At 38.9% G+C, this 21,355-nt stretch overlaps 1 protein-coding gene across 2 annotated transcripts in view; it reads right to left on the bottom strand.

Moving 5' to 3' along the window:
- Positions 1-21,355, bottom strand: part of LOC124554695 (cyclin-T-like) — a 115,481-nt gene that overhangs the window by 23,457 nt on the left and 70,669 nt on the right. Inside the window, exons 8-9 of one of the 2 annotated variants that reach the window (XM_047128321.1) lie at positions 7,984-8,203; positions 2,825-5,732 (exon numbers count right to left, since the gene is read on the bottom strand). In XM_047128321.1, the coding sequence (XP_046984277.1) occupies positions 2,825-5,732; positions 7,984-8,203 (3,128 nt within the window). Of the gene's footprint in view, positions 1-1,878; positions 5,733-7,983; positions 8,204-21,355 lie in introns of those variants that run through there. The other variant, XM_047128320.1, reaches the window with a different exon arrangement.

Here is a 21,355-nt window from a genome sequence, read left to right as displayed (position 1 = left end):
CATTTACAAAAAGTATTCAAAAACAGAGTAGCCTAGTAGAGCAATGTGCAGCACTGCCCCTAACAGTGATGGTAGGATCAACAAGCCCAATCGTTGCACATGCAGTGAAGTACATCATCTGGGGACGCCACATGTTCAACATTTGTCATCCACGTTTTGAGTATTTCCCAACATTTGCAGCCCCATGTGTCTTACATTAAATTACTTGTTGCAGTGGCATATACATCACTTCGGAGGTCTTTAAGTGTTAATAAGAATCACCCCTATTTCATGCAAAGACACGCAACAAATGGGGAGAGGTATGGGGGTAGCAAGATACTGGCGATAACTGTGCACCTCCCACAACAAATATATGTAGTTTGCTCACAGATGAGATATTTTAATTCATAATAAATAAGAACACTCCAGAGCTCAAAACATACATAGACAGCAAATATTAAGATGTTATCTTTAGTGTAACACTTTTCAAGGTAAGGAAATGTGAAAATATACAAAGCTTCATTAACAGAGTGACTTTTTCTAGTCTGGAGACGCCATTATGAAAGTTACAGCAAAACAAGCATCCAATTTGGCCAGAAGCTATACTTCCTTAAATAAATTTTCCTTTCAAATTTACAAATGCCTAATCATATGAGGGTAAAGTACAAAATTTGTATGCATCAAGCAGGTAACAAGGAAGTTTTAAATAGTTCGTTTTTTTTTTTTTTTTTTTAATTTCAGAGTGCTTGTCAGATTCCTTCATACTAGCATTTTTAAAGACAATTAAGTGCTTGGCACAACACAACCGGTAATGCTGAAATATAAACATTGGGAAAAACAATGCTTAAAAACATATTTTTTTAACTGTTAGTATATCCTAGTCATGACCTGTGAAAAATTTTGATGCTTCATCACAAAATTCATTCAGATTTTTTCAGTCAAAGAGTGCGAGGGACATTTAGCTGCGTAAGAGTTCCATAAAAATTCTTCTTTTATAATTGATCATTCATTTAATTCAAGCTCCAAAGATAAAGGTACTGTAAAGCTTTGCTTAAAACTGCTCTAATGCGGCTCTTTTCTGTTGTCTCAGAAGCTCCTGAAAGACTCAAAGAATTTCTCCAACAACATGAGAAGCATTACAGAATTAAGTTTCTTTTAAATATTTAATGTACTTTCAAATTTGACACCATAATAAAGAAAATCTGACATAACTTTATTCCTAATTCAATTGACAGTTTACCGAGAGGAATTTACTAATAATCACTGGTCTCAAATTAACTGACTAACAACTTTCTTCACACACACAACTTTCTCAATAAACACACACACACACACACACACACACACACACACACACACACATGCACGCACGCACACTGCTACAACAGAGTGTTCATTAAATCATGCATTTCAATACTTTCTATCATTACAGAGTCATTTGTAAGCAAAGGAAGGGTGTAGCATCCATTTCTGTTCCAATGTTAAGAACTTTACTGAAACTTCAGTGAAACTGGCTAGTGATGTAAGGCATTCAATCACCAATTTATAATCACAGGAAGCTGGGAATAAAGGAGGGGGTTAATTTGATGGTCACTATAGCTTAAAATGAACCAATCAATGAAAGACTTCTCCAAGCTTCAAATTAATGTAAAAGAATCAGTGATGTTTGAAAAATACTCATACATATCACCACTCCCCTAATTATAATTGTAAACAATTTCATATCGAAAAAAAGTGTTGATGGGCAGACTTCTCCCATATATGCAGCATTTAATGTGATAAAAACTGATGAGTTTGTTGCAAAAATTGAATGAAAACAATTAAATTAAAGACAATTTATTCACGGAAACATGCATACAAATAATAAATCATTTAAAAAGAAGTAACAATATATCCCATCTCAATAAAGAAATACTTTCCAAACATTCAATATACAAAACAAGAATGAATAGCATGATTCACTGGAAATAAAGACTCTTGAGTATCTGATAACTTCATAGAATAATAATATTGCACAAATCAAAAGAAGACTAAGAACATAAGTATATATTTATCTCTGTGTGTATGAGATAGAGAATGCTGAGGGATGGAAAGAAGTTTACCATTTGACACATGGGAAAAAAAGAATGCAAGAATATCTGCCATCAAAACTGATTTATAACCTGAGGATAACATCTGAAGGACTAAGGTGACACCTCCACAAATGTAACAGATTTCTAGACTTTAAATAAAACAATACGGTCAATGCTATAAAAATATATTCAACTCCAAATGATACCACTCCTTTCACTAAAAAACGATACATGCAGTCTTCATCCAACTGCACACAGTTTTTCACATGGGCGAAAGTAATTTAATTCTTGTACTTCAGAATTTTCAATAAGAAATTTCATGCAAATAGTAATGCATCTACTATCACACTCTTACTTCACATAAAGAGATTAGGAACTTTTTAACACAAGCATGCCTCTTTACATTAGTATCATACAATATTTATAGCACATTATGATGAAGGTGGTGAAGATGGAAGAGGAGGGGGTGGAGGAACAGGTGGAGGGGGATCTTTGGGCAATGGTGGCTGTGAGGGTGGACGAAGTTCCAATGGAGGTAATGGCGGTGGTGGTATGGAGTGTAGGTGAGGTGGCAATGGTGGTGGCGGAACTGATAGCATTGGCATGTGCATGGACTGCTGCATGTCATACGGCATGCTATAGTACCCATACATGTAGTCAGGCTGAGGAATAATCCCCTGGGGATGATGATATGGTTGGTCATAGTAAGGATGGTACAGATATGAAACGCTGTCTCCAAAATTGGACAGATTAACTTGACCCCTATCACATACCTTAGTACTATGAGGCCCTCTGCTGGATCGCAATTCGGCCCCATTGTGCTTGCTACCCGTAGATTTTTTTGACGACTCTGGTGTCGTCACACGTGCAGTTTTGTGAGGCGGCTGATTTATCATCTCTGACTTGGAAGCGGTCCACTCACGTTTTCGATTGTCTTTTACAGGAGTCGAAGAACTCGTCGCACTGCCACTATCACTGTTACAACTGATTTTAATCTTCAGAGGACCACTAGGAGCAGCTTGAGGAATCTTCACTTTTAACGGGGTATTTGGCAGAGTTTGTGGAGGATCACTAGGTACATCTAGCTTTTTCAACTGGTCTCTGGCAATTTTCAGTTTTTGCCCTAACTTCAGTTTCAGTTCTGATCCAGATCCGGAACTGGTAGATGCTGGTTCCAATGAACTACTCTGTATCTTTCCTTTTGGTATCGTTATTTTAATCGGAACAGCAGCTGCTGGAATAGATTCAGGCTGCTCCACTTTGTAGCGTTCTTTATCTTTACTTTTGTGTTTACTTTTATGTTTTTTCTCATCTCTTTTATCTTTATGTTTGTGCTTTTCTTTTTTCTTCTTTTTGTCACTTCTATGATGTTCCGACACCTTTTTTAACAATGAGTCATCGGCATCAGTTGCTTCAGATGTCACAGGAGTGTCGACGTGGTTCCCTTCTGAAGTCAGTGTCACAGTCTTCTCATACGGAACATCGAGCAATGTTACAACATCTAACATGTTGTTATTGTTAAGATTAAGTTCATGGATAAGTGAACCCGAGAAACCACTACCACTTTCTGCTGCTGGTGATGGAAATGCTATTGCTCCCAAATCACTAGTAATAGATGGTTTTTGTGACTCTGCCACCATGTGACTAGGAAACTGTCGAACAATATTTGTAGGTTTTGCATCCTTTGATGCAGGCATACTCTTAGATGTAGCTTTCATTCCACTTTCATCTTTCTTCTTTTCACGAACTGACTGAGTTGCCTCTGATGCTTTACCCGGTAGTTTAATTCCCATCTTTGCTTCTCTGATTATGTTTTCATAACCTGCTATCTCGTCTAGCTTCTTAACCACTGGCACTAATTCAGGCTCACTGCTTGAACTACTTGTTCTGTTACGGTTATGGCTTTGATTTGAGGTTCCCGATGAGATACTCTTTCCAGGAGTGCTTGGGGCAACTAGAGGTGGAGACCCAAAATGTATCTGAGTAGTATCAGGTGGCTGTGAAGGAACTTTTCTTGCAGATGATGGTGTACGCTGCTTGGATTTCGCCACACGAGGCGTGTGCGGAGATTCTCTTGTTGGTGTGGTTTTCTCTGAACTATGTGTCTTCTGAGAGGTTCCTCCTAACTGCTTGCTGGGAGTGGACAAATTTGATGGACTATGCTTAACTGTTTCAGTTTCATGTTCAACCTGTAACAGTTTTGATGGTGACACATCTTTCTCAGACCTCTTCTTTTTACTTTCTCCAGAAACTGCGACAGGAAGACCATTAACTGCGAACTGATCATTTTTTCCACTTGAAACCTGAGAAGACGCGGATGACACATCCACTCGGCTAGAGGAATGACTAACACTAATGCTCGGTACCTGCAATGTATCTGCTTTATTGCTGGACGAATGTCCACTCGATTTCACTTTTAAGAGAGATTTCTGACTCTTGCCTGGGGATGTACCCTGTCCATGAGAATGTACCTGAAGTTGCCCAGACAATGATTTTTCTCGAGATGTATGACTTGAGGATCTGTGGTGAGTTTTGTGACTAGACTTCTCTGAGCTATAACTAACTGAAGCAGAACTTTGCTGTGATTTTGAAGATACATTTTTAGTTGGTGCTATTGTTACAGTGTCTTCATTGTGGTCATCTCTATTCTGTATCTGTTCCTGTTTAGGTTCACACCTTTCCAGTCTATCATATTTCAATTCACAAGGCATTTCCAACTTACGATCACCTTTAAGCTCAGTTCTCACATCGCTTTTTCCCGGCTGAGAAGCAAGAATATTGGATTTTGACACTTCAGAACTGTTCCTGCCATCTGCTCTTCGCTCTGACATGTCAGCAATAGTGCTGTGTGAATCAGTGAAATTAGATCTACGATGTTTGCTATCAGATCCAGAATGTTTGTGACTGTGTTGATGTTTGTGCTGATCTGAAGCTGCATCACTGTGACTCTTCTGTGACGGACCTTGCCACATATTTGAAGACAAATCACTATCAGCTGAACCAGCAGCTCTCATTAGTTCCTTAACACGTACATCACCACTACTGTGAACCAAATTGAGAATGTTTTTGTTTTCATTTGAACCCCTGTGTCTCATAGCATCTGTATTCTGGGTATATTTTGAATGTTCTGCCTGAATATTTTTACTTTCTGTCGACATAGCCATCATCCCATCTTTTGACGAGTTTGCGAATAATGATGTGTTACTAGAATGCTTACTATCAGAAACTGATGATCTAATATCATCCGCTTCATTTCCTTGAACAACCGACTCTGCTGTCAGCTCAATACAACGTGGTTCTTTTTTAATATGACCAGCTGACGATACTGGCAGCTCCTGGGGTAGTGAGGTATTATGCATTCTTGTCTCTGAGGTTTCATGCCGAGACGGTTGTATGAACTTGTGTTCACTTGTACCTCTTACAGACACATCCCGCTTTGAACTTTCCCTGCTGTGGGCTTGTTCACGACGTGCTGCATCACGTGCTGAAGATGTAGACTGTCGTATGGGAACATCATTCCGTGAAGACACCTGCTTCGGATGATGTGACTGAGATGACAGAGCTTGATTTGAACTTGACTTGTTGTGATGGGGGCCATTTGATGACGGTGCCAAAGATCCTCCACTGTTGCTGGGGTGGTGGTGGTGGTGGTGATGGTGGTGGTGGTGATGAGGAACTTCCCTGTGAATCATAAACATAAAACTATATGCAACTATATGATTTGCACAGCACAACAAATTTTAGGTATAGTTCTATTTATAATTTAATTAGTTTACAACTAGGAAACAAGCATTACATTAATACTGTGTTTTATGAAAACAGCTTGAAACTTCACATGAAGTTAAATTCCACTTTATACAACAGTGTGTTGAAAATACTCCAAAATGAAGTTTTCACTCTGCAGCAGAGTGCGCACTGATATGAAACTTCCTGAAAGATTAAATCTGTGTACTGGACCTAGACTCGAACTCTGGACCTTTGCTGTTTGCGAGCAAGTTCTCTACCAAATGAGTTACCCAAGCATGACTCATGATCCGTACTGGCGGATTTGAAGCTGTGAGGATGGATTATGAGTCATGCTTGCATATCTCAGTCGACAGAGCACTTGCATGCGAAAGCCAAAGGTCCCACGTTCAAGTCTCAGTCCAGCACACAGTTTTAATCTGCCAGGAAGGTTGTTGAAAATATTGTCTCTTTTTTTTAAAGAAAAATGAAGAACAGACTACTACACTTTAAATACTAAATAACAGTAGACACATATGCAATGGTCTTCATCACTCAAGTCAAAACCACAAATAGTCCCAAGGAAAATAATAGTGACATATTTACACATACCCAACACACACATGACCACTGCCTCTGACCGCTGTCAGTGGTCCCATGTTTTTGTGTGTGTGTGTGTGTGTGTGTGTGTGTGTGTGTGTGTGTGTGTGTTGTTTACTTCAGGAGGAGGCCTTTTGGTCCAAAGCTTACTTGTTTAGCCAACTTTTTGTTGTGCCTGTCTGCAACTCAACATCTCCACACTTATGGAGAGTAGCCATCTATACTTTTTATAATATTGTCATTATTTTACCCTGGATTTTCCATTGTTTGAGAAGAAAGAGCATGGGACATTATAACACAAAAATTTTAGAAATTTCTGTGCAAGATGAGTGGCACATATGTTAAACACTTTCAAAAAGCAAGTCTGAAAACAAATTTCTGAGTAATGCTTAGGGTCTTTCAAGTATGTTCCACCTGATTTTGAGTGACAGCTGCTACCACATGTATGATGTGGATCTACTAATTTATACCATAAACTAAACAAAGTCCAGACAGCATTGCGTGGTGGGAAGCAAAGCCGAATTCATCTGAGGGGAAGTACTGTTTAGGATACAAAACAGATTATTGTCACTGATTACCTCGCATACTACAGGGCAATATCACACAAATCTCCTGAATGAATAAATACAAGAGAAGAGGCCTGGAATATACAAAAAGCCTAGTTCCTCAGAACAATGCAGCTGCTCACAAAAAATGCTGCTGCTCAGAAAACGAAATAGAAAATTTAAACACTTTTTTTTTTAAATCTGATCAACTGTTTTCTGATAAAAACATAGTAAAAAGTGAAAAATCCTGTTGAAAGAGTTCTGGTCAGGTGCTCAGAAGGTATCAAGTACATCGTAATGAGTCAGTTACAAGACACTTTAATAGATGTTTCACAAGTGCTTCAATCATGGAAGAAGTAAAGGACTAGTCTCTGGAGTTACAAACACTGTACTTTTAAAAGAATAAAAATCTGAATCTTCAGGATACTCAGCTATTTTTGTTTGTACCTCAAGAAGAAATGGCTGAAATATATTTTACAACTGTAAATGAAGCACCTTCTTAAGTGAGCTGTACCATTGAAATCTATTCCTGATATCATTCTTTCAGCAGTGTCAAATTCTTTATATGTAACTATGGTCATGTCAAGGGCAGGTTCAGTAGAGAATTTCTTTGTGTAGGGCCCTACACCACTGCCAATTTGTCATGGGCAGTTCTAAGTAATGAACAACATGTAACTTTACACAAGAGAGAAGAAATGACAGGATGGATACAGTGTATGTACATAGACCATTTTTTTCGAATAGCATCAAGTAGCCCACCAAGCTTAAAGCCCCTATCTAACAGACATGTTACACTCTATGTCTTAGTTGACAGCTACAAATTTCAAACAGTAGTAGTCTGTGAAAGCAAAGGTCACAAAAATATTAGTGATACTGCATGAACACAGCATTGTTCATCACTAAAACCCTTGACTCAATTACTAACTAGCAACTGCGGGCACAAGATATATCACATCACTATGGTGTTACAATCAGTCCATAACATCTCACATTGTAGTATCACAGCAAAATACACAAATTTATTTTATTTAATAGATCTCTCAGAATGTAACAGAAAATTGCACCTGTTCGTTGATGTCCCACTCTTATCTCTGTCCTGTTTTTCACGGTCTCGGTCACGGTCACGGTCCCTGTCTCTTTCTCGATCACGGTCACGGTCACGTTTCTCCCGATGATCCCAGTTAGTTTCACGTGACTGTACCTCTGCATGCTTGGTTCCACCTCCACTCACTGGCGGAAATGTGGCTGTAGAATTTTTGTTCTCCTCTTTAATTGCATTATATGCTGAAAGGAAATAATCAAAGTTTGTAGTTCAATATAAGAACTACTGAACCAACAAATGAAGAAATGTAGCAACCTGGCAAGTACTTGGCAGGAAATAATGCATTAAATAACCACAAAATTAACATCCTTACAATTAATTAAGAAAATGTTGTCACTCACAATATCCAGTGATTTATTGTGCTATATAACAAGTTCGTTTATTTGGATAGAAGCGTATGGGGCCAGAAGATGTCATAATGAAATGCCAAAACTGGTTACTTTCAGAATAAAATAAAATCTTAAAAGTATATGACTATTGGTGAATTTTATTGACATTGACAGTTAATTACCAACCGATGTCCCCCAGTCAGGATGATGATGATGATGATGATGATGATGGACCAACAAAAATAGAAACATGTGGTTCCTAAAAAATGTGGGAGATGCCAGCCTCTTCAGTAGTTGCATGGGTAACAATCATGATGATTCATTGATCTGGACTCTTAACACTAGTCTTGCTATGTTGGTGCTGAAGCACAGCTAAATGCAACAGGAAACCACAGCTGTTATATTTCCCTGATGACATGCAGCTGTGTTGTATGGCTTAAAGATGGCATTCTGCTGCATGAAATATTCTGGAGATAAAACAGTTCCCCTTTCAGATTTCAAGGCAGGGGCTATTCTCAGGAGGATGTAATCAGAAAAAGAAATCTTGTGTTCTATGGATAAGAGTGTGGAATGTTAGATCCCTTAATCTTCTAGAAAGGTTAGAAAACTTAAAAAGAGAAAGGTGTGTGTTGATGTCAGACAGAGCAGTGAAGTGTCACAGCAAAAAGAACAGACTTTCTGGTCACATGAGTACAGGGTTATCAGTACAAACTCAAATAAGGGTAATGCAGGTCTAATAATAAGAAACAGGAATGGAGATGAACTACTATGAACAGCAGAGTGGACAGATTATTACAGCCCAGATAGATACAAAATCTTGACACACCACAGTAGTACATACATATGTGCATAAATAAATAAATAAATAAATAAATACATGGCCACTAGAATGAATTTTCATTCCAGAAACAATCCCCAAAGATTGTAGCAAAGCCATTTCTCCACTATATCCTTTGCTAGTCCCAGGAAGAACTTCTGTTAAGTCTGAAGACACGCTTGAGTCTCACTCTGGTACGTAGTTTCAGTCCGCCAGGAAGTTTCATACATGGCTACTACCGCACTTATGGGAATCTAAGCGCACTTTTTTTTTTACCATATGCAGTACTCAAAATTGGTGTATGCACAAGATTTGATGGCTCATTACATTCGAGTATAAACTTGAATTTTCTGCTCAGTAACAACATTGAAGATGTTGAAGTAAAAATTTTGGGATTCCCCATGAAAGAAGGAAAACTGGGCAACTTGTGACTGGTGATACCATAAGAAAAAAAAGCAAAGAGGTCGTTGCAATTCTTAATATAACAAGGCAAGAGTTTAAGGCTAGTCATGGATGGGTTTATCACTTTACGAAAGACGTGGGCTTACTTCTACAGCACTGTACAACAGTATGCCAAAAGCTCCTGTAGGACTTTGAGAAAAAGATGCAAAAGTTTCAGCAGTATGTCATCATACTTTGGAAAGAGAAGAATTTTTTGATGGGACAAATGGGTAACACTGATGAGATGCTAATTTTGTTTGATTTGCCACATAATTACACAGCTGATGACAAGGGGACAAAAGAAGTTACCATCAAAGCATAAGGGTTTGAAATATAGTGCCTACCTGTAATGTTGGCAATCACTGCAGATGGGTGCAAACTTCCCCTTCCTTAATCTTCACGTGGAAAACAAGCCCCAAGACCCTTAAAAATGTAAAGCTGTTCCCTGATGACATCACTGTTCAAAATCAAGAGAGGGGATGGGTGACTAACTTCAAACCTTGACTGGCTCTGAAACATATGGGAACTGCATCCTGATGGGCTTTCCGAACTACAATCAATGCTTTGCCTTGATGTATTTCATGGTCATCTCACTAATAAGGTAAAAAAGAAGCTCCACAGTGTAGCCAGTGATCTTGTTATTATTCCTGGTGTAATAACTTCTGTGTTACAGCGTCTGCATGTTAGTATAAATAACCCATTCACATGTTACATTCAGCAACAGTACAAAAAAAGGTTTTGTTAATCAAACTGTGAACTGACACTGCCAGGAAGAATTAAGCTAGTTGCAGCCCACATTATTGCACACTGTGTCTGCAAAACATTTCCTGGAGCCGATGTGAACTCTGACCACGATTTATTCATTGTGAAAGCCAGACTAAAGCTGACAAAATTACAAAAATGTAGGAAAATTAAGGAGATGAGACACTGATAAGTTGAAACAACCTGAACTACTTGTGATTGTCAAAGGGAGCATTAGGTAAAAAGTAATTCAAGAAAAGAGAAGTAGGTAGCCTTGAGAGATGGAATAGCAAAGCCACCAGAGGATCAAATAGGCAAAAAGACATCGCTCAGCAGAAATCCTTGATAGATCAATGGAGAAAATGCATAAAAACCAGACAAGTGTATTACTCGCACTTTAAGGGTTCCATACAAACTTAATTATGTATGCAGATAGTTCATCTGTAGGTTTTGATGAGTGAGTTTGAGAGTATCAAAATATGTGACATAACTGGCTGCCTCTTGATTGCAATGACTTAGAAGCTTAAATTTTTTTTACACTGAAAAGGAACTGTGGACCTTAGTATCTGACAAATTTTCAACTTTATATCTCTACTCATTTCTGAGAAGAAGTGGTCATTAACAGACAGACAACAAAGTGATCCTATAACCCTAAAAATGCAGCAAATAAAACATGTAAAGGTAAAACAGATATCTACAAAATGAGATTGGCAGAAAATGTAAAACGGTAATTCACATATGGCTACAGGAGAAATACAAAGTCGTAGAAGCATGCATGACTACAGTAAAGGTAAATGCCACATAGGGAAAGCTGAAGAAACTTTTGGAAAAATGTGGGCAACTGTAAGAGCAAGAAGAGCTTAGATGGCACACCACTACTAAGCCAATACTAAGCAAAGAAGGAAAAGGTTGAAAGGTGGAAGGAATGTATATACAAGGACCATATAAAGGAAACATACCAGACAACAATATTATGGGAAGAGGAGATGAAGTATCAATAGATGAGATGAGGTTCACATAAAGAACTAGGCAATAGGTGAAAGTAAGCAACCTAGAGTAGACAACATAGCTTCATGAGAGAGAGAATGAGAGAATGAGAGAGAGAGAGAGAGAGAGAGAGAGAGAGAGAGAGAGAGAGAGATGATGGTCACTGTCCCTGGGTGCTGCACCATGTGTTTTGTGTGTGTATTTGCAGTCTAGATCAACAAAGGATTTATTCCAAAGCTAGAAAATTTCTTTTTCTTTTGTGTGTGCCTGTCAATGACTCAACACTTCTGCCATTCAGTTAGTGGTCTCTCTTACACCTACATTATATTTTCACAGTTGGTCATTCATCATCAGCTGCTTTAAAAGAACATATTTTGTATTTTGAATGACACATCTATCGAAATTGTCAATTTTCAGCTCCTTCCTGGAATGCTTCTTAGTTAGTGTGGTAAATGACCCCATTTCCTTGCTAACATTAAAACTCTCACTAACAATATGTATAAAGCTGCTTGCAAATACTTAGTGCTGACAACTAGTACTTAAATGCTTTTAAAATCAATAGGCTGCCTTGGAGAGTAAGTAAGGGTCCGAATACAAATTCGAGGTTCCAACATAGAATCTTCAGTCAGCACCTGGATTTTTTCTGTTGTTTTTCAGCTCTTTCATATCTATCAATTATTTATTAGCCACTCCCGGTAGCTGAGTGGTCAGCACAACAGAATGTCAATCCTAAGGGGCCAGGTTCAATTACCGGCTGGGTCAGAGATTTTCTCCACTCAGGGACTGGGTGTTGTGTTGTCCTAATCATCATTTCATCCCCATCGACACGCAAGTCGCTGAAGTGGCGTCAAATCGAAAGACTTGCACCTCAAAGACAGAACACAGCTTGCACTTTCCCTGTACAGGATGTCACTGTCCGTTCACCCGTATCACTGAAAGTGCTCGGTTCAAAAGTTGTGTGTATATGAATGCATTTTCTCACAAAGCCAATTCCTGAAGAGCCCTAAAATGCAAAAACCTTTCTGATGTTTACTGAACATTCAAATCAGTTTTGTGAACACACTGTTGGTCCTAATGGTTTGCTAATGGCTCCACCTCCACCATAAGACAAGAAAGCAGCTAATGTGCATACTGACATCACGGCTGTAACTACAACTTCTGGATTATAAAATCATAGTTTGTGCTGTAAGAGTGAAAAACGATATGTATGTCAGTCAACTCTGTATAGTTTAAGAGAAGTATCATTCAATGGATGAAATGCTTTGGAGAGCCATTAAAAGGTGAAACTGAGACAGTTCAACCTTCTGTCTTTCAGAGACTGCAGGCTTTCCCTGCAAAGAGATTTAAATGAAGAAAACTGCAAGAGCTACATTGTTCACCAATGTGGATCTAGGAACCGATATTGATAAAGTGCAAAAAGGCATCAAGGACAGTATACATGCGGTATCAACAGCATCTTTGTAGACCACACCTGATGCACCGTCCTCAGTTGCACAGGAGATGGCATTTTTAAACCTCCTGCCAGTGTGTAGTGAGGCAAGCTCGCTCTTCCATTACTCTCCACCACCAGAGAACACTGAATTTTCATGACCTCACTGCCTAGGACTGACTGGCTGTCATGTATTTTTAAGCAACACACTCAGAGCTTCACTCCAGCCTCAGTGAATCTACAAACTCTTTATCAACCTCAGTATGGAAACTGCAGAGAGGAAAACACAGCGACATAGCATGGCGCTACTAAGCATTATGAGTTACCAGTGATTTATCCGATTGTATCAGCATTCAAGACACTTTGCTTTTATCAAGAACATTATTCTCATTGTACATAACTCAGCACCACTGAAAGACCTACAGCACTTCAAAATTATGTATATTTCAATTATTAAGAGTACATATTATAAATAAACTTACTGATGTGTTACCTTTTCATAAATGTCCAACTGTCTTATGTGGCCACCTCTATTACTGACACAACAACATGTGTACAGAACGACCATCCGCATACACTTTATGTACCATTTACAGTATTTTATGAAGTGAACAGTTCAACACAGACACTAGAGAAGGACGACGATTCTCCTTAGGTATGAAACCTCATTTAGCTTGCGTAGTGCCAGCAGACCAGTTTCATATGGCCAGATGTCAATAAATACCCTTCCCCAAATACCCCTGATGAATGAATTAAAAGTTACATACAATGTGGCTATAAAATAATGGGACTAACGCTGTCAAGAATAATTACACATGTGCCAAAAATGAATGACCAATAGCTGTGAACAGTGAAGCCTTCTCATTTGAATATGGCACCTCTGATGCCTATAGACAAATTGGTGCAACTGTTGCCTTCGTTTGTGTAAGAGCTGTCATTTTGTTTTGCCGGAAAAATGGTGTCATAACAGAGCAATGAACTACTGTGAAGTTTCACATGAAACTTTGAAAAACTGCTACCGAAACCTATCTTTTAGTAAAAGAAATGTATGGTGCAAACAATTCATCATATAAACAAGCTTTTGAGTGATTCATGCACTTCTAAGATGGCTGAAAAGACACTGAAGATGACTCATGCTTAGGTTGCCCTTCAACTTCAAAAATGGATGAAAATATAAAAAAAATAGATAACCTGATTCGATCTGACTACTGATTGAGTATTCGATCAATTGCTGAAACAGTAAGAAATGAAAAGAATGGGTAAGTCAAATTTTACATGACCAATTTCACATGAGAAATGCGTGCATGAAACTGGAGCCAAAAATTCTCATGTTTGAACAAAAAGTTCATAAAAATGTTTGTACTGACACTTTGAATACCGCTGAAAATGATCCTAATATCTTGGAAAGACTGATGACATGTGACATATATTGGCTTTTCACTTATGATACTAAAACTATACTCTCTACCAGATACCTTTAAAGCATGGGCGACATCACAGAGAGAATGGCCGCAGAGCTCGGCAAAAGAGTATGTACACTGAACAGCAAACATGGACTGTGAGTAATCACCTTCAATCATTGTAAGACAGCACAGTTACTCCTTCGAGTTCTCCATCATCTTCAAATTGAGAATCATCATAATCACTGTCATTATCAGTACCTATGCCACCTAAACGTATTACTACTTTATCAATTTCACCATCTAAAGAGATTTCTTGTTGCATGTATTCTCGCTCAATTTTTTTTAACGTGTTTGCATAACAGAATCTAATCTTCTTTATTCGCTGAATTAAACTTCTACTCGCACAAATTTTCACAGGTTTATGCTACAGAGAACATTTCTAGAAGCTACCCAACCTTTCACAATAGACCAGATGTTCTCTATCAGATTTAATTCCAGGTGGTAAGGTGGAAGGCGTAAGGTAACATGACGAACAGTTTACAGAATCTTATCGACGGAATACTTGATGGGCCTTGTCTTGGTTCTTAGAACAAGCTCATACAGAACAGGTTTCAGCATGTCATCCAAGAAGGGGATATGTTCCTTTGTTAGCCACTTTCTAATATCATCTTCATTATGATATGGAGCACTTTCAAGTATTAGTGCACAGAGTTAGGTTTTAAATTGAGGATCACCTTTCCTGTCATTCACTTCTCACAATTTTGTTGGTTGACATGGCTGTATAATCTCCCATTGCTTGAGTTGACTTCCATTTGACAGGTGCATTAGGAATGAAGCCATTTTCACCACCTGCTTGAGTTGTTGTTAGGCTTTGACCCTTTGATACTGGTTTGAGGAGACCACAAATTGTATTATCACTCCACGATTTTCCACCTACATGTGATGATAAAATTACAGTTTCATTAACTTAAACAATGTCCCAGTTTTCCTTACTAAATTGTTTAATTGCTTCAAATACGCAATTCTTTTTTCTTGAATGTTGCTTCTCTATCTAACAGTATGAGCCTGCTTTATTATTATTATTATTATTATTATTATTATTATTATTTATTCCCGCCCCCCAGCAGCAGAAATCTAAGTTCTTCAATAACCACCTTACACTAGTGTTGCTATCTTGAAAGTCTATAGCTTCTATCAACTTCTGTTTAATTCCTTCCACTGTAGACAATGGATTTTTGTTCAGAGGAAAGTTGTAAGCAAATCTCCTGACGACAACCTCATCAAAACTGTCAATGTCTATAGTTGTTTTGCATTTATGTATTTTCAACCAAAGTTACAAATTTCCTTCCTCTGCCAGATTCTAATAGCTTACCTTCCCTTTTAATTTTCTGGATAGTGCTACCCGTGAACTCATCTTCCATAAACATTAAAATTTTACATACAATCTCCAGAGATTGACAATTCAGTTTCCTGCCTTTCAATTCTGATGTACTAAAAGGCATCATAATTTTCATCTTAAGTCATTCCACACTAGTAACACAAACACGGAAAAAACAACAACAGATACATGTGGGAGACTGAAGGTTGCCAAATGTATTAGCACTGAACAGTGCCTTTCCGTGCATGTGCAGTGGCAACAGCACTTACACTTCAATGGTTATGAAGATTTCAGATACCTGTCGTGAAGTGCAAGCATCAATCCATGCACTGAAAGGGACCAATGTCGCCGAGAGCAAAAGAAGTTCGAATGAGCATATCAAGATCAAAAAATGAGGATTTTTTATTTTTTTTTTTTTTTTTTTTTTTTTTTTACACACGCACATTGATGGAATTGTATATCTTCACTGGATTCCTGAAGGTCAAACTATTAATCAGCATTACTAACTGGAGGTTATTGCTCAACTCAGTGGAAAAAATATCCACAATGAGGCAGAACAAGTCTCCAGTTCTGCATCATGACAATGCAGTAGCTCATACCACATCACCTATTAAGAGGTTTCTAGCAAAGTACAGCATCCCAGTGTTAGCCCACCCGCATTATTCACCTGACCTAGCACAATGTGATCTATTCCCCGAGGTCAATTATGCATCAAAAGGTACAAGATTTCAGTCCACTGAAGCAGTGAAGGAAAAAGTGGCATGTGTCATCAAGAAGTTCACAGAGGACGACTTTTAGCACTGCTTCCATCAATGGAAAATTCACGTGGAGTGTTACAGGGATAGAGGGAGGAGGTATATTGACAGTAACAATAACTAAATACGTATGTTTTTGAAAGAAAATGTTTTAAGCAATAGTCCCATTACTTCATAACCACACCTCATGTATCATATCAGGGAAGTAGGTAACAATACAATCCTGCAAGATGACAACACTCAGCACCACTGGGTTTGTCGCACGCATAAACATCTTCAATGCCAACCAACTGCCAACCTAAATCTCTTAATCCTATACAGCATATATGGGATGCTCCCGAGAGGCACTCACCGTTGTTCTCCCCTGAAGTGTCACACATTAAGACCAATTTTGTAAGACAAATGATTTTACTGACTAAGAGTAACACGTTTGCACCTGTTACTGTCCTTCAAAGTAGTCACCAGCATTGTGTAGAATCCGCTGCCAGCGATGTGGAAGGCATAGTATACCGTTAGCAGGGCCTGTTCTGCTGATGGTGCGAATGGAGTGGTCTACTGCCTGTCCAATCTCTGGAACAGTTCTGAAGCGAATGCCACGAAGTGGTTACTTCATCTTCAGAATTAAATCAAAGTCACAAGGACTTAAGTCCTGGGAGTATGGTGGATGGTACAGTACTTACCACTCCTATCGCCCGAACAGAGCAGCCGCAGTTTGCGCTGTATGCGCCCATGCATTGTTGTGCAAAATGATGGGTGTGTTGCGCAGAAAGTGTCACCGCTTTTTTCACAAAGCTGGTCACAGGTGATGCTTCAAAAACGAACAGTAATACTGTGCACTGACTGTCTGCCATGAAGGAACGTAATGCGTTAGGATAACACCATCACAGTCATACACGAGAATCACCATAACTTTAGGCCACTCCATTCGCACCATCAACAGAACGGGCTCTGCTAACAGTATACTACGCCTTCCACATCGCTGGCAACGGATTCTACACAACATTGGTGACTACTTTGAAGGACAGTAACAGGTGCAAACGTGTAACTCTTTTGTATCGGTTGTGAATAAATAGTTGCCACTATTTAAGTTCCAACGCTCGTATAAATTCTTTGCCTCAAGCTACGGTTTCAGATTTTATTTATTCCATGCCATGTGCTGAATATGAGTCTGACCACAGTCAACACTCAACTTTTCAGTTATTTTTGTGATTTTTGTTTAATATGCAAAACGATATACCTCCATATAATCTTCCTTCTTTTGCACATAATAAATTAACATTTGCTGATACTGTCGATCCTCCCCCCCCCCCCCTCCCCCAAACATGGCATTTTATGCCCTCTGCCACAGTCAATAACTTTCCCTGTAACTCACTCATTCTCAACCTGTAGGGCACACCCCCTATTGGGGTTGGGGTTGGGGTGGTAGGGGGGCGGGGAGCATGAGATTATTGAAAAGAAGAAAATATGAAGTCATAAACAGATTAATTTTCTGAAAGAAAAGTAAAGCAGAATACATTCTGACATAATAAAAACTTAAGATTCACATTTACACTAATACAATGCACGAAAAATTGGACTGTTTAGTACTGCACAATGATTCAATAATTAATGTTTCAATCTACACTAAAAACAAGTTTTGTAATTATAAGTGATTCCTTTGGATCTGGCTTGCAAAGCAACATTTTTCGAACGAGGATTTAATACACGAAACATAGACACTCTTAATTCTATTTCCATGTTTAGCTGAGATTTTTGTCTTTAAAGCAGTCAATGCAGAAAAACTGGGTTCACAAAGATAGGAAGTTCAGAATGTTGATGGTACATGAAATGTTCATTTTCAGTGCGGAAAACTCATCAGTCCTCCCACAACTAAAATTCAAAGAGCGAATTATTACTAAACTGTCTTTTGATTTCGACACTTGCCATGAAGTCTACGAACACTACTATTTCGGCAGCTGAGAGACCTTTGGGAGTATGTTTGCACACTACCTGTAAGACAGAGGAATAGGGGGTCATCATTTCTGGTTTTGTCAAGGTAGTGGATCAGTGTTGCAAAAAAGCAAGCAATAAATTTACTTATTCTTGATAACTGGTAAGGTTTCTAACTTTGCAGCTTTAGCATCAAAATGTATATATAGTAATCACATGTGAAAAAGGTGGTGGTGGGAGGGGCGGTTAAAATTATGATCGAAAATTGAGTCGTGAATACTGAAAAGTTGAGAAATGCCACTGCAACCCAAAGTTCCAACATTTCAACTTCCCATCCATCTTTGTTCACTTAGTTCCCATTCATCTTCATTCACTTAGTTTTTCTTCTTTGCCTACCCTTCAGAATATGGACCATTTAGTGATCACTGAAACATAATTATGGTTTCTCAGAAGAAAATATCTTTAAGACCAATTTATTTAGGCTCTCATAATTCATTTACACCATCTGCCAAACACCTGTCACTGCTTCCGGCTGCAAAATACTTACTACACAAACTTATATCCAAATACTAAAAGGCTTTCATCAGCTTCAACCAAAATTTGCTGTTTGCATACAGAACCGTATGTCTCCATAAATGGTATTCAAAACTCAGTCTTGTCAGGCCAATGTTTGTAGCATTTATTCAAGCAAACATTCCCACAAAAATACTTTGTGAATTCAATAAACACAAAATTTCTTTTACATCATCAAAGGATGAGCCATCTTGACTTAGATCTTCATTCTTTGTAAATTGTGCTAAACCAATTCACTAGTTTGTTTTGTTTTTTGGGTGCAAAACCAACTAGGGTCATACACACCCATGTCAGAACTGCAGAACACTAAGGAAAAAAGGAGTTAAAAATGACTACACATTAAGCCCAATCAAACGAAGGAAAGACAGTTAAAAACAGGGATGTGGAGAAATGTCCATAAAATACACCATAGAGAAACAGAGGTCCTGAACTAGAGATTAAATGTCCATCGCCATACTGCTACGATGAATAAAAAATAAAACGTGGTCTACAACCCGCACGTAGTTTGCTAAAATGGACAATAACTCAGACGGAAAACATAAATGAGAACGTAACTGGTTTAAAAAGGGGAATTCCGTCAGGAAATGGCAAACCATCAGAGGTTGAGGGCAATAAGCACATAATGGTTAGGGAGCACCACTTAACAAATGGCGATGGCTAAAAAGACAACCCAATACACAACCTACCTAAATTATCTCCTTGCAGCAAGAGGGCTGAGAGGAGGTCATCCAAGTCATGAGGTCAAAGTGACACCACCTGCTGATAGACAGCAACACAGAGATCATTGGAGGCAATATAAAAACTAGCGGACTGAGGTACAAGGACGGCAGCCTTGGCAGCAGCGTCACCGGCCATGTTTCCTGTCAGAACAACATGACCAGGAACCCACATAAACATCACGGTGGCTCCACCAAGAGTGAGCAAGTGACAGTTTTAGGTTAGGTTAGTGTTGTTTAACGTCCCGTCGACAATGAGGTCATTAGAGACGGGAGCGCTAGCTCGGGTTAGGGAAGGATGGGGAAGGAAATCGGCCATGCCCTTTGAAAGGAACCATCCCAGCATTTGCCTGAAACGATTTAGGGAAATCACGGAAAACCTAAATCAGGATGGCTGGAGACGGGATTGAACCGTCGTCCTCCTGAATGCGAGTTCAGTGTGCTGGTGACAGCTTTCCCGGACCTGTTGCATTAAGAGATGGACAGTGTACAACACACAGAGGGTTTGAAGGGCACTGAGAAAGTTGGAGCAGATGACACAATTGAAAAACCTGTGTTGCTGGGTGTACTGCGTGGCCTGATACATGGTGAAGAGCTCTGCTGTAAATACTGAGCAGTGTTCCAGAAGCTGATACCAAAAAATGTTGGTGCCAATGATTAAGGCGCACCCGACACCACTGTCAGTTGAAGAGCCATCAGTGTACACAAATGTACTATTGCGAAGTTCTGATTGAAGGTCATGGAAGTGAAGGCAATAGAGCGAGGCTGGAGTAGTCTCTTCAGAAATGAATGAAAGCCCAGGCGGACAGGACGGCCGCACGAAGCCAAGGTGGCGAAGGGTTCACACCCATCTGGAAAGTGGCAGGTAGCTTGAAGTTAAGTTGCCAGAGCAAGAGCTGAAAGCAAACTCCAGCATGTAACAGTTCACTGTAAATGTCTTCATCTATTTTGAGAGATTATCTTCCAATACGAGACACTGTCTTTGAGAGTCTACCTAAGTCTACAAAAGGTCCTAAACTAAGCTAAATTAAACTCCCACTCAAACAGGCCATGAAGGCCCAGTGGTACCGACCGCCTGCCATGTCATCCTCAGCCCACAGGTATCATTGGATGCGGATATGGAGGGGCATGTAGTCAACACACCACTCTCCCGGTCATATGTCAGTTTACAAGACTGAACCCGCTACTTCTCAATCAAGTACACTACTGCTCATTAATTTCGATACACCCTGGTATTTCAGATTTACAACACAAATCAAACGTTATTTCTCACAAAATATAATTATATTAACTTCCACATATATAATGCAATCACAATCATTATATTTTACTTTCATCAAAGTATCCTCCTTTGGATTTAATGACTGCCTCACTAACTCGAGGCATGTGGTTAATCAGTTTTTGTATGTATCGTGAATCTATATGATTCCACACATCCTTACCAATATTCCAGAGATGTTTCTTGCTGGATATATTAATTTCCCTGATACGTCTGTCCATTTAATTCCAGACCATATTAATGGGATTACAATCGGGGCTTTGGGATGGCCATACCATATAATTCAGTACTTTCTGTTTTCCCTTTGATGCAATGTAGTTCGTACAGTATGCCCACAGATGTTTTGAGTCATTATCCTGTTCTAAGGTGAACCCTTTCCCTATTAAATGCAATCCACTTCGTATTGCATGATATTGAACTATTCAGTAGTGCTGCTTCTGATCCATATATTCTTCTATTTCCACAATGTTGCCAACTCTATCTCCGGCAAAACATCCCCAAACCATAATAGAACCTCCACCGCATTTAACTGTAGGTAGAACACACTGCTGGGATAC

Source organism: Schistocerca americana, chromosome X (assembly GCF_021461395.2).
Source record: "Schistocerca americana isolate TAMUIC-IGC-003095 chromosome X, iqSchAmer2.1, whole genome shotgun sequence".
NCBI classification, from domain to species: Eukaryota; Metazoa; Arthropoda; class Insecta; order Orthoptera; family Acrididae; genus Schistocerca; species Schistocerca americana.
This window is presented reverse-complemented; position numbering and strand designations above follow the sequence as displayed.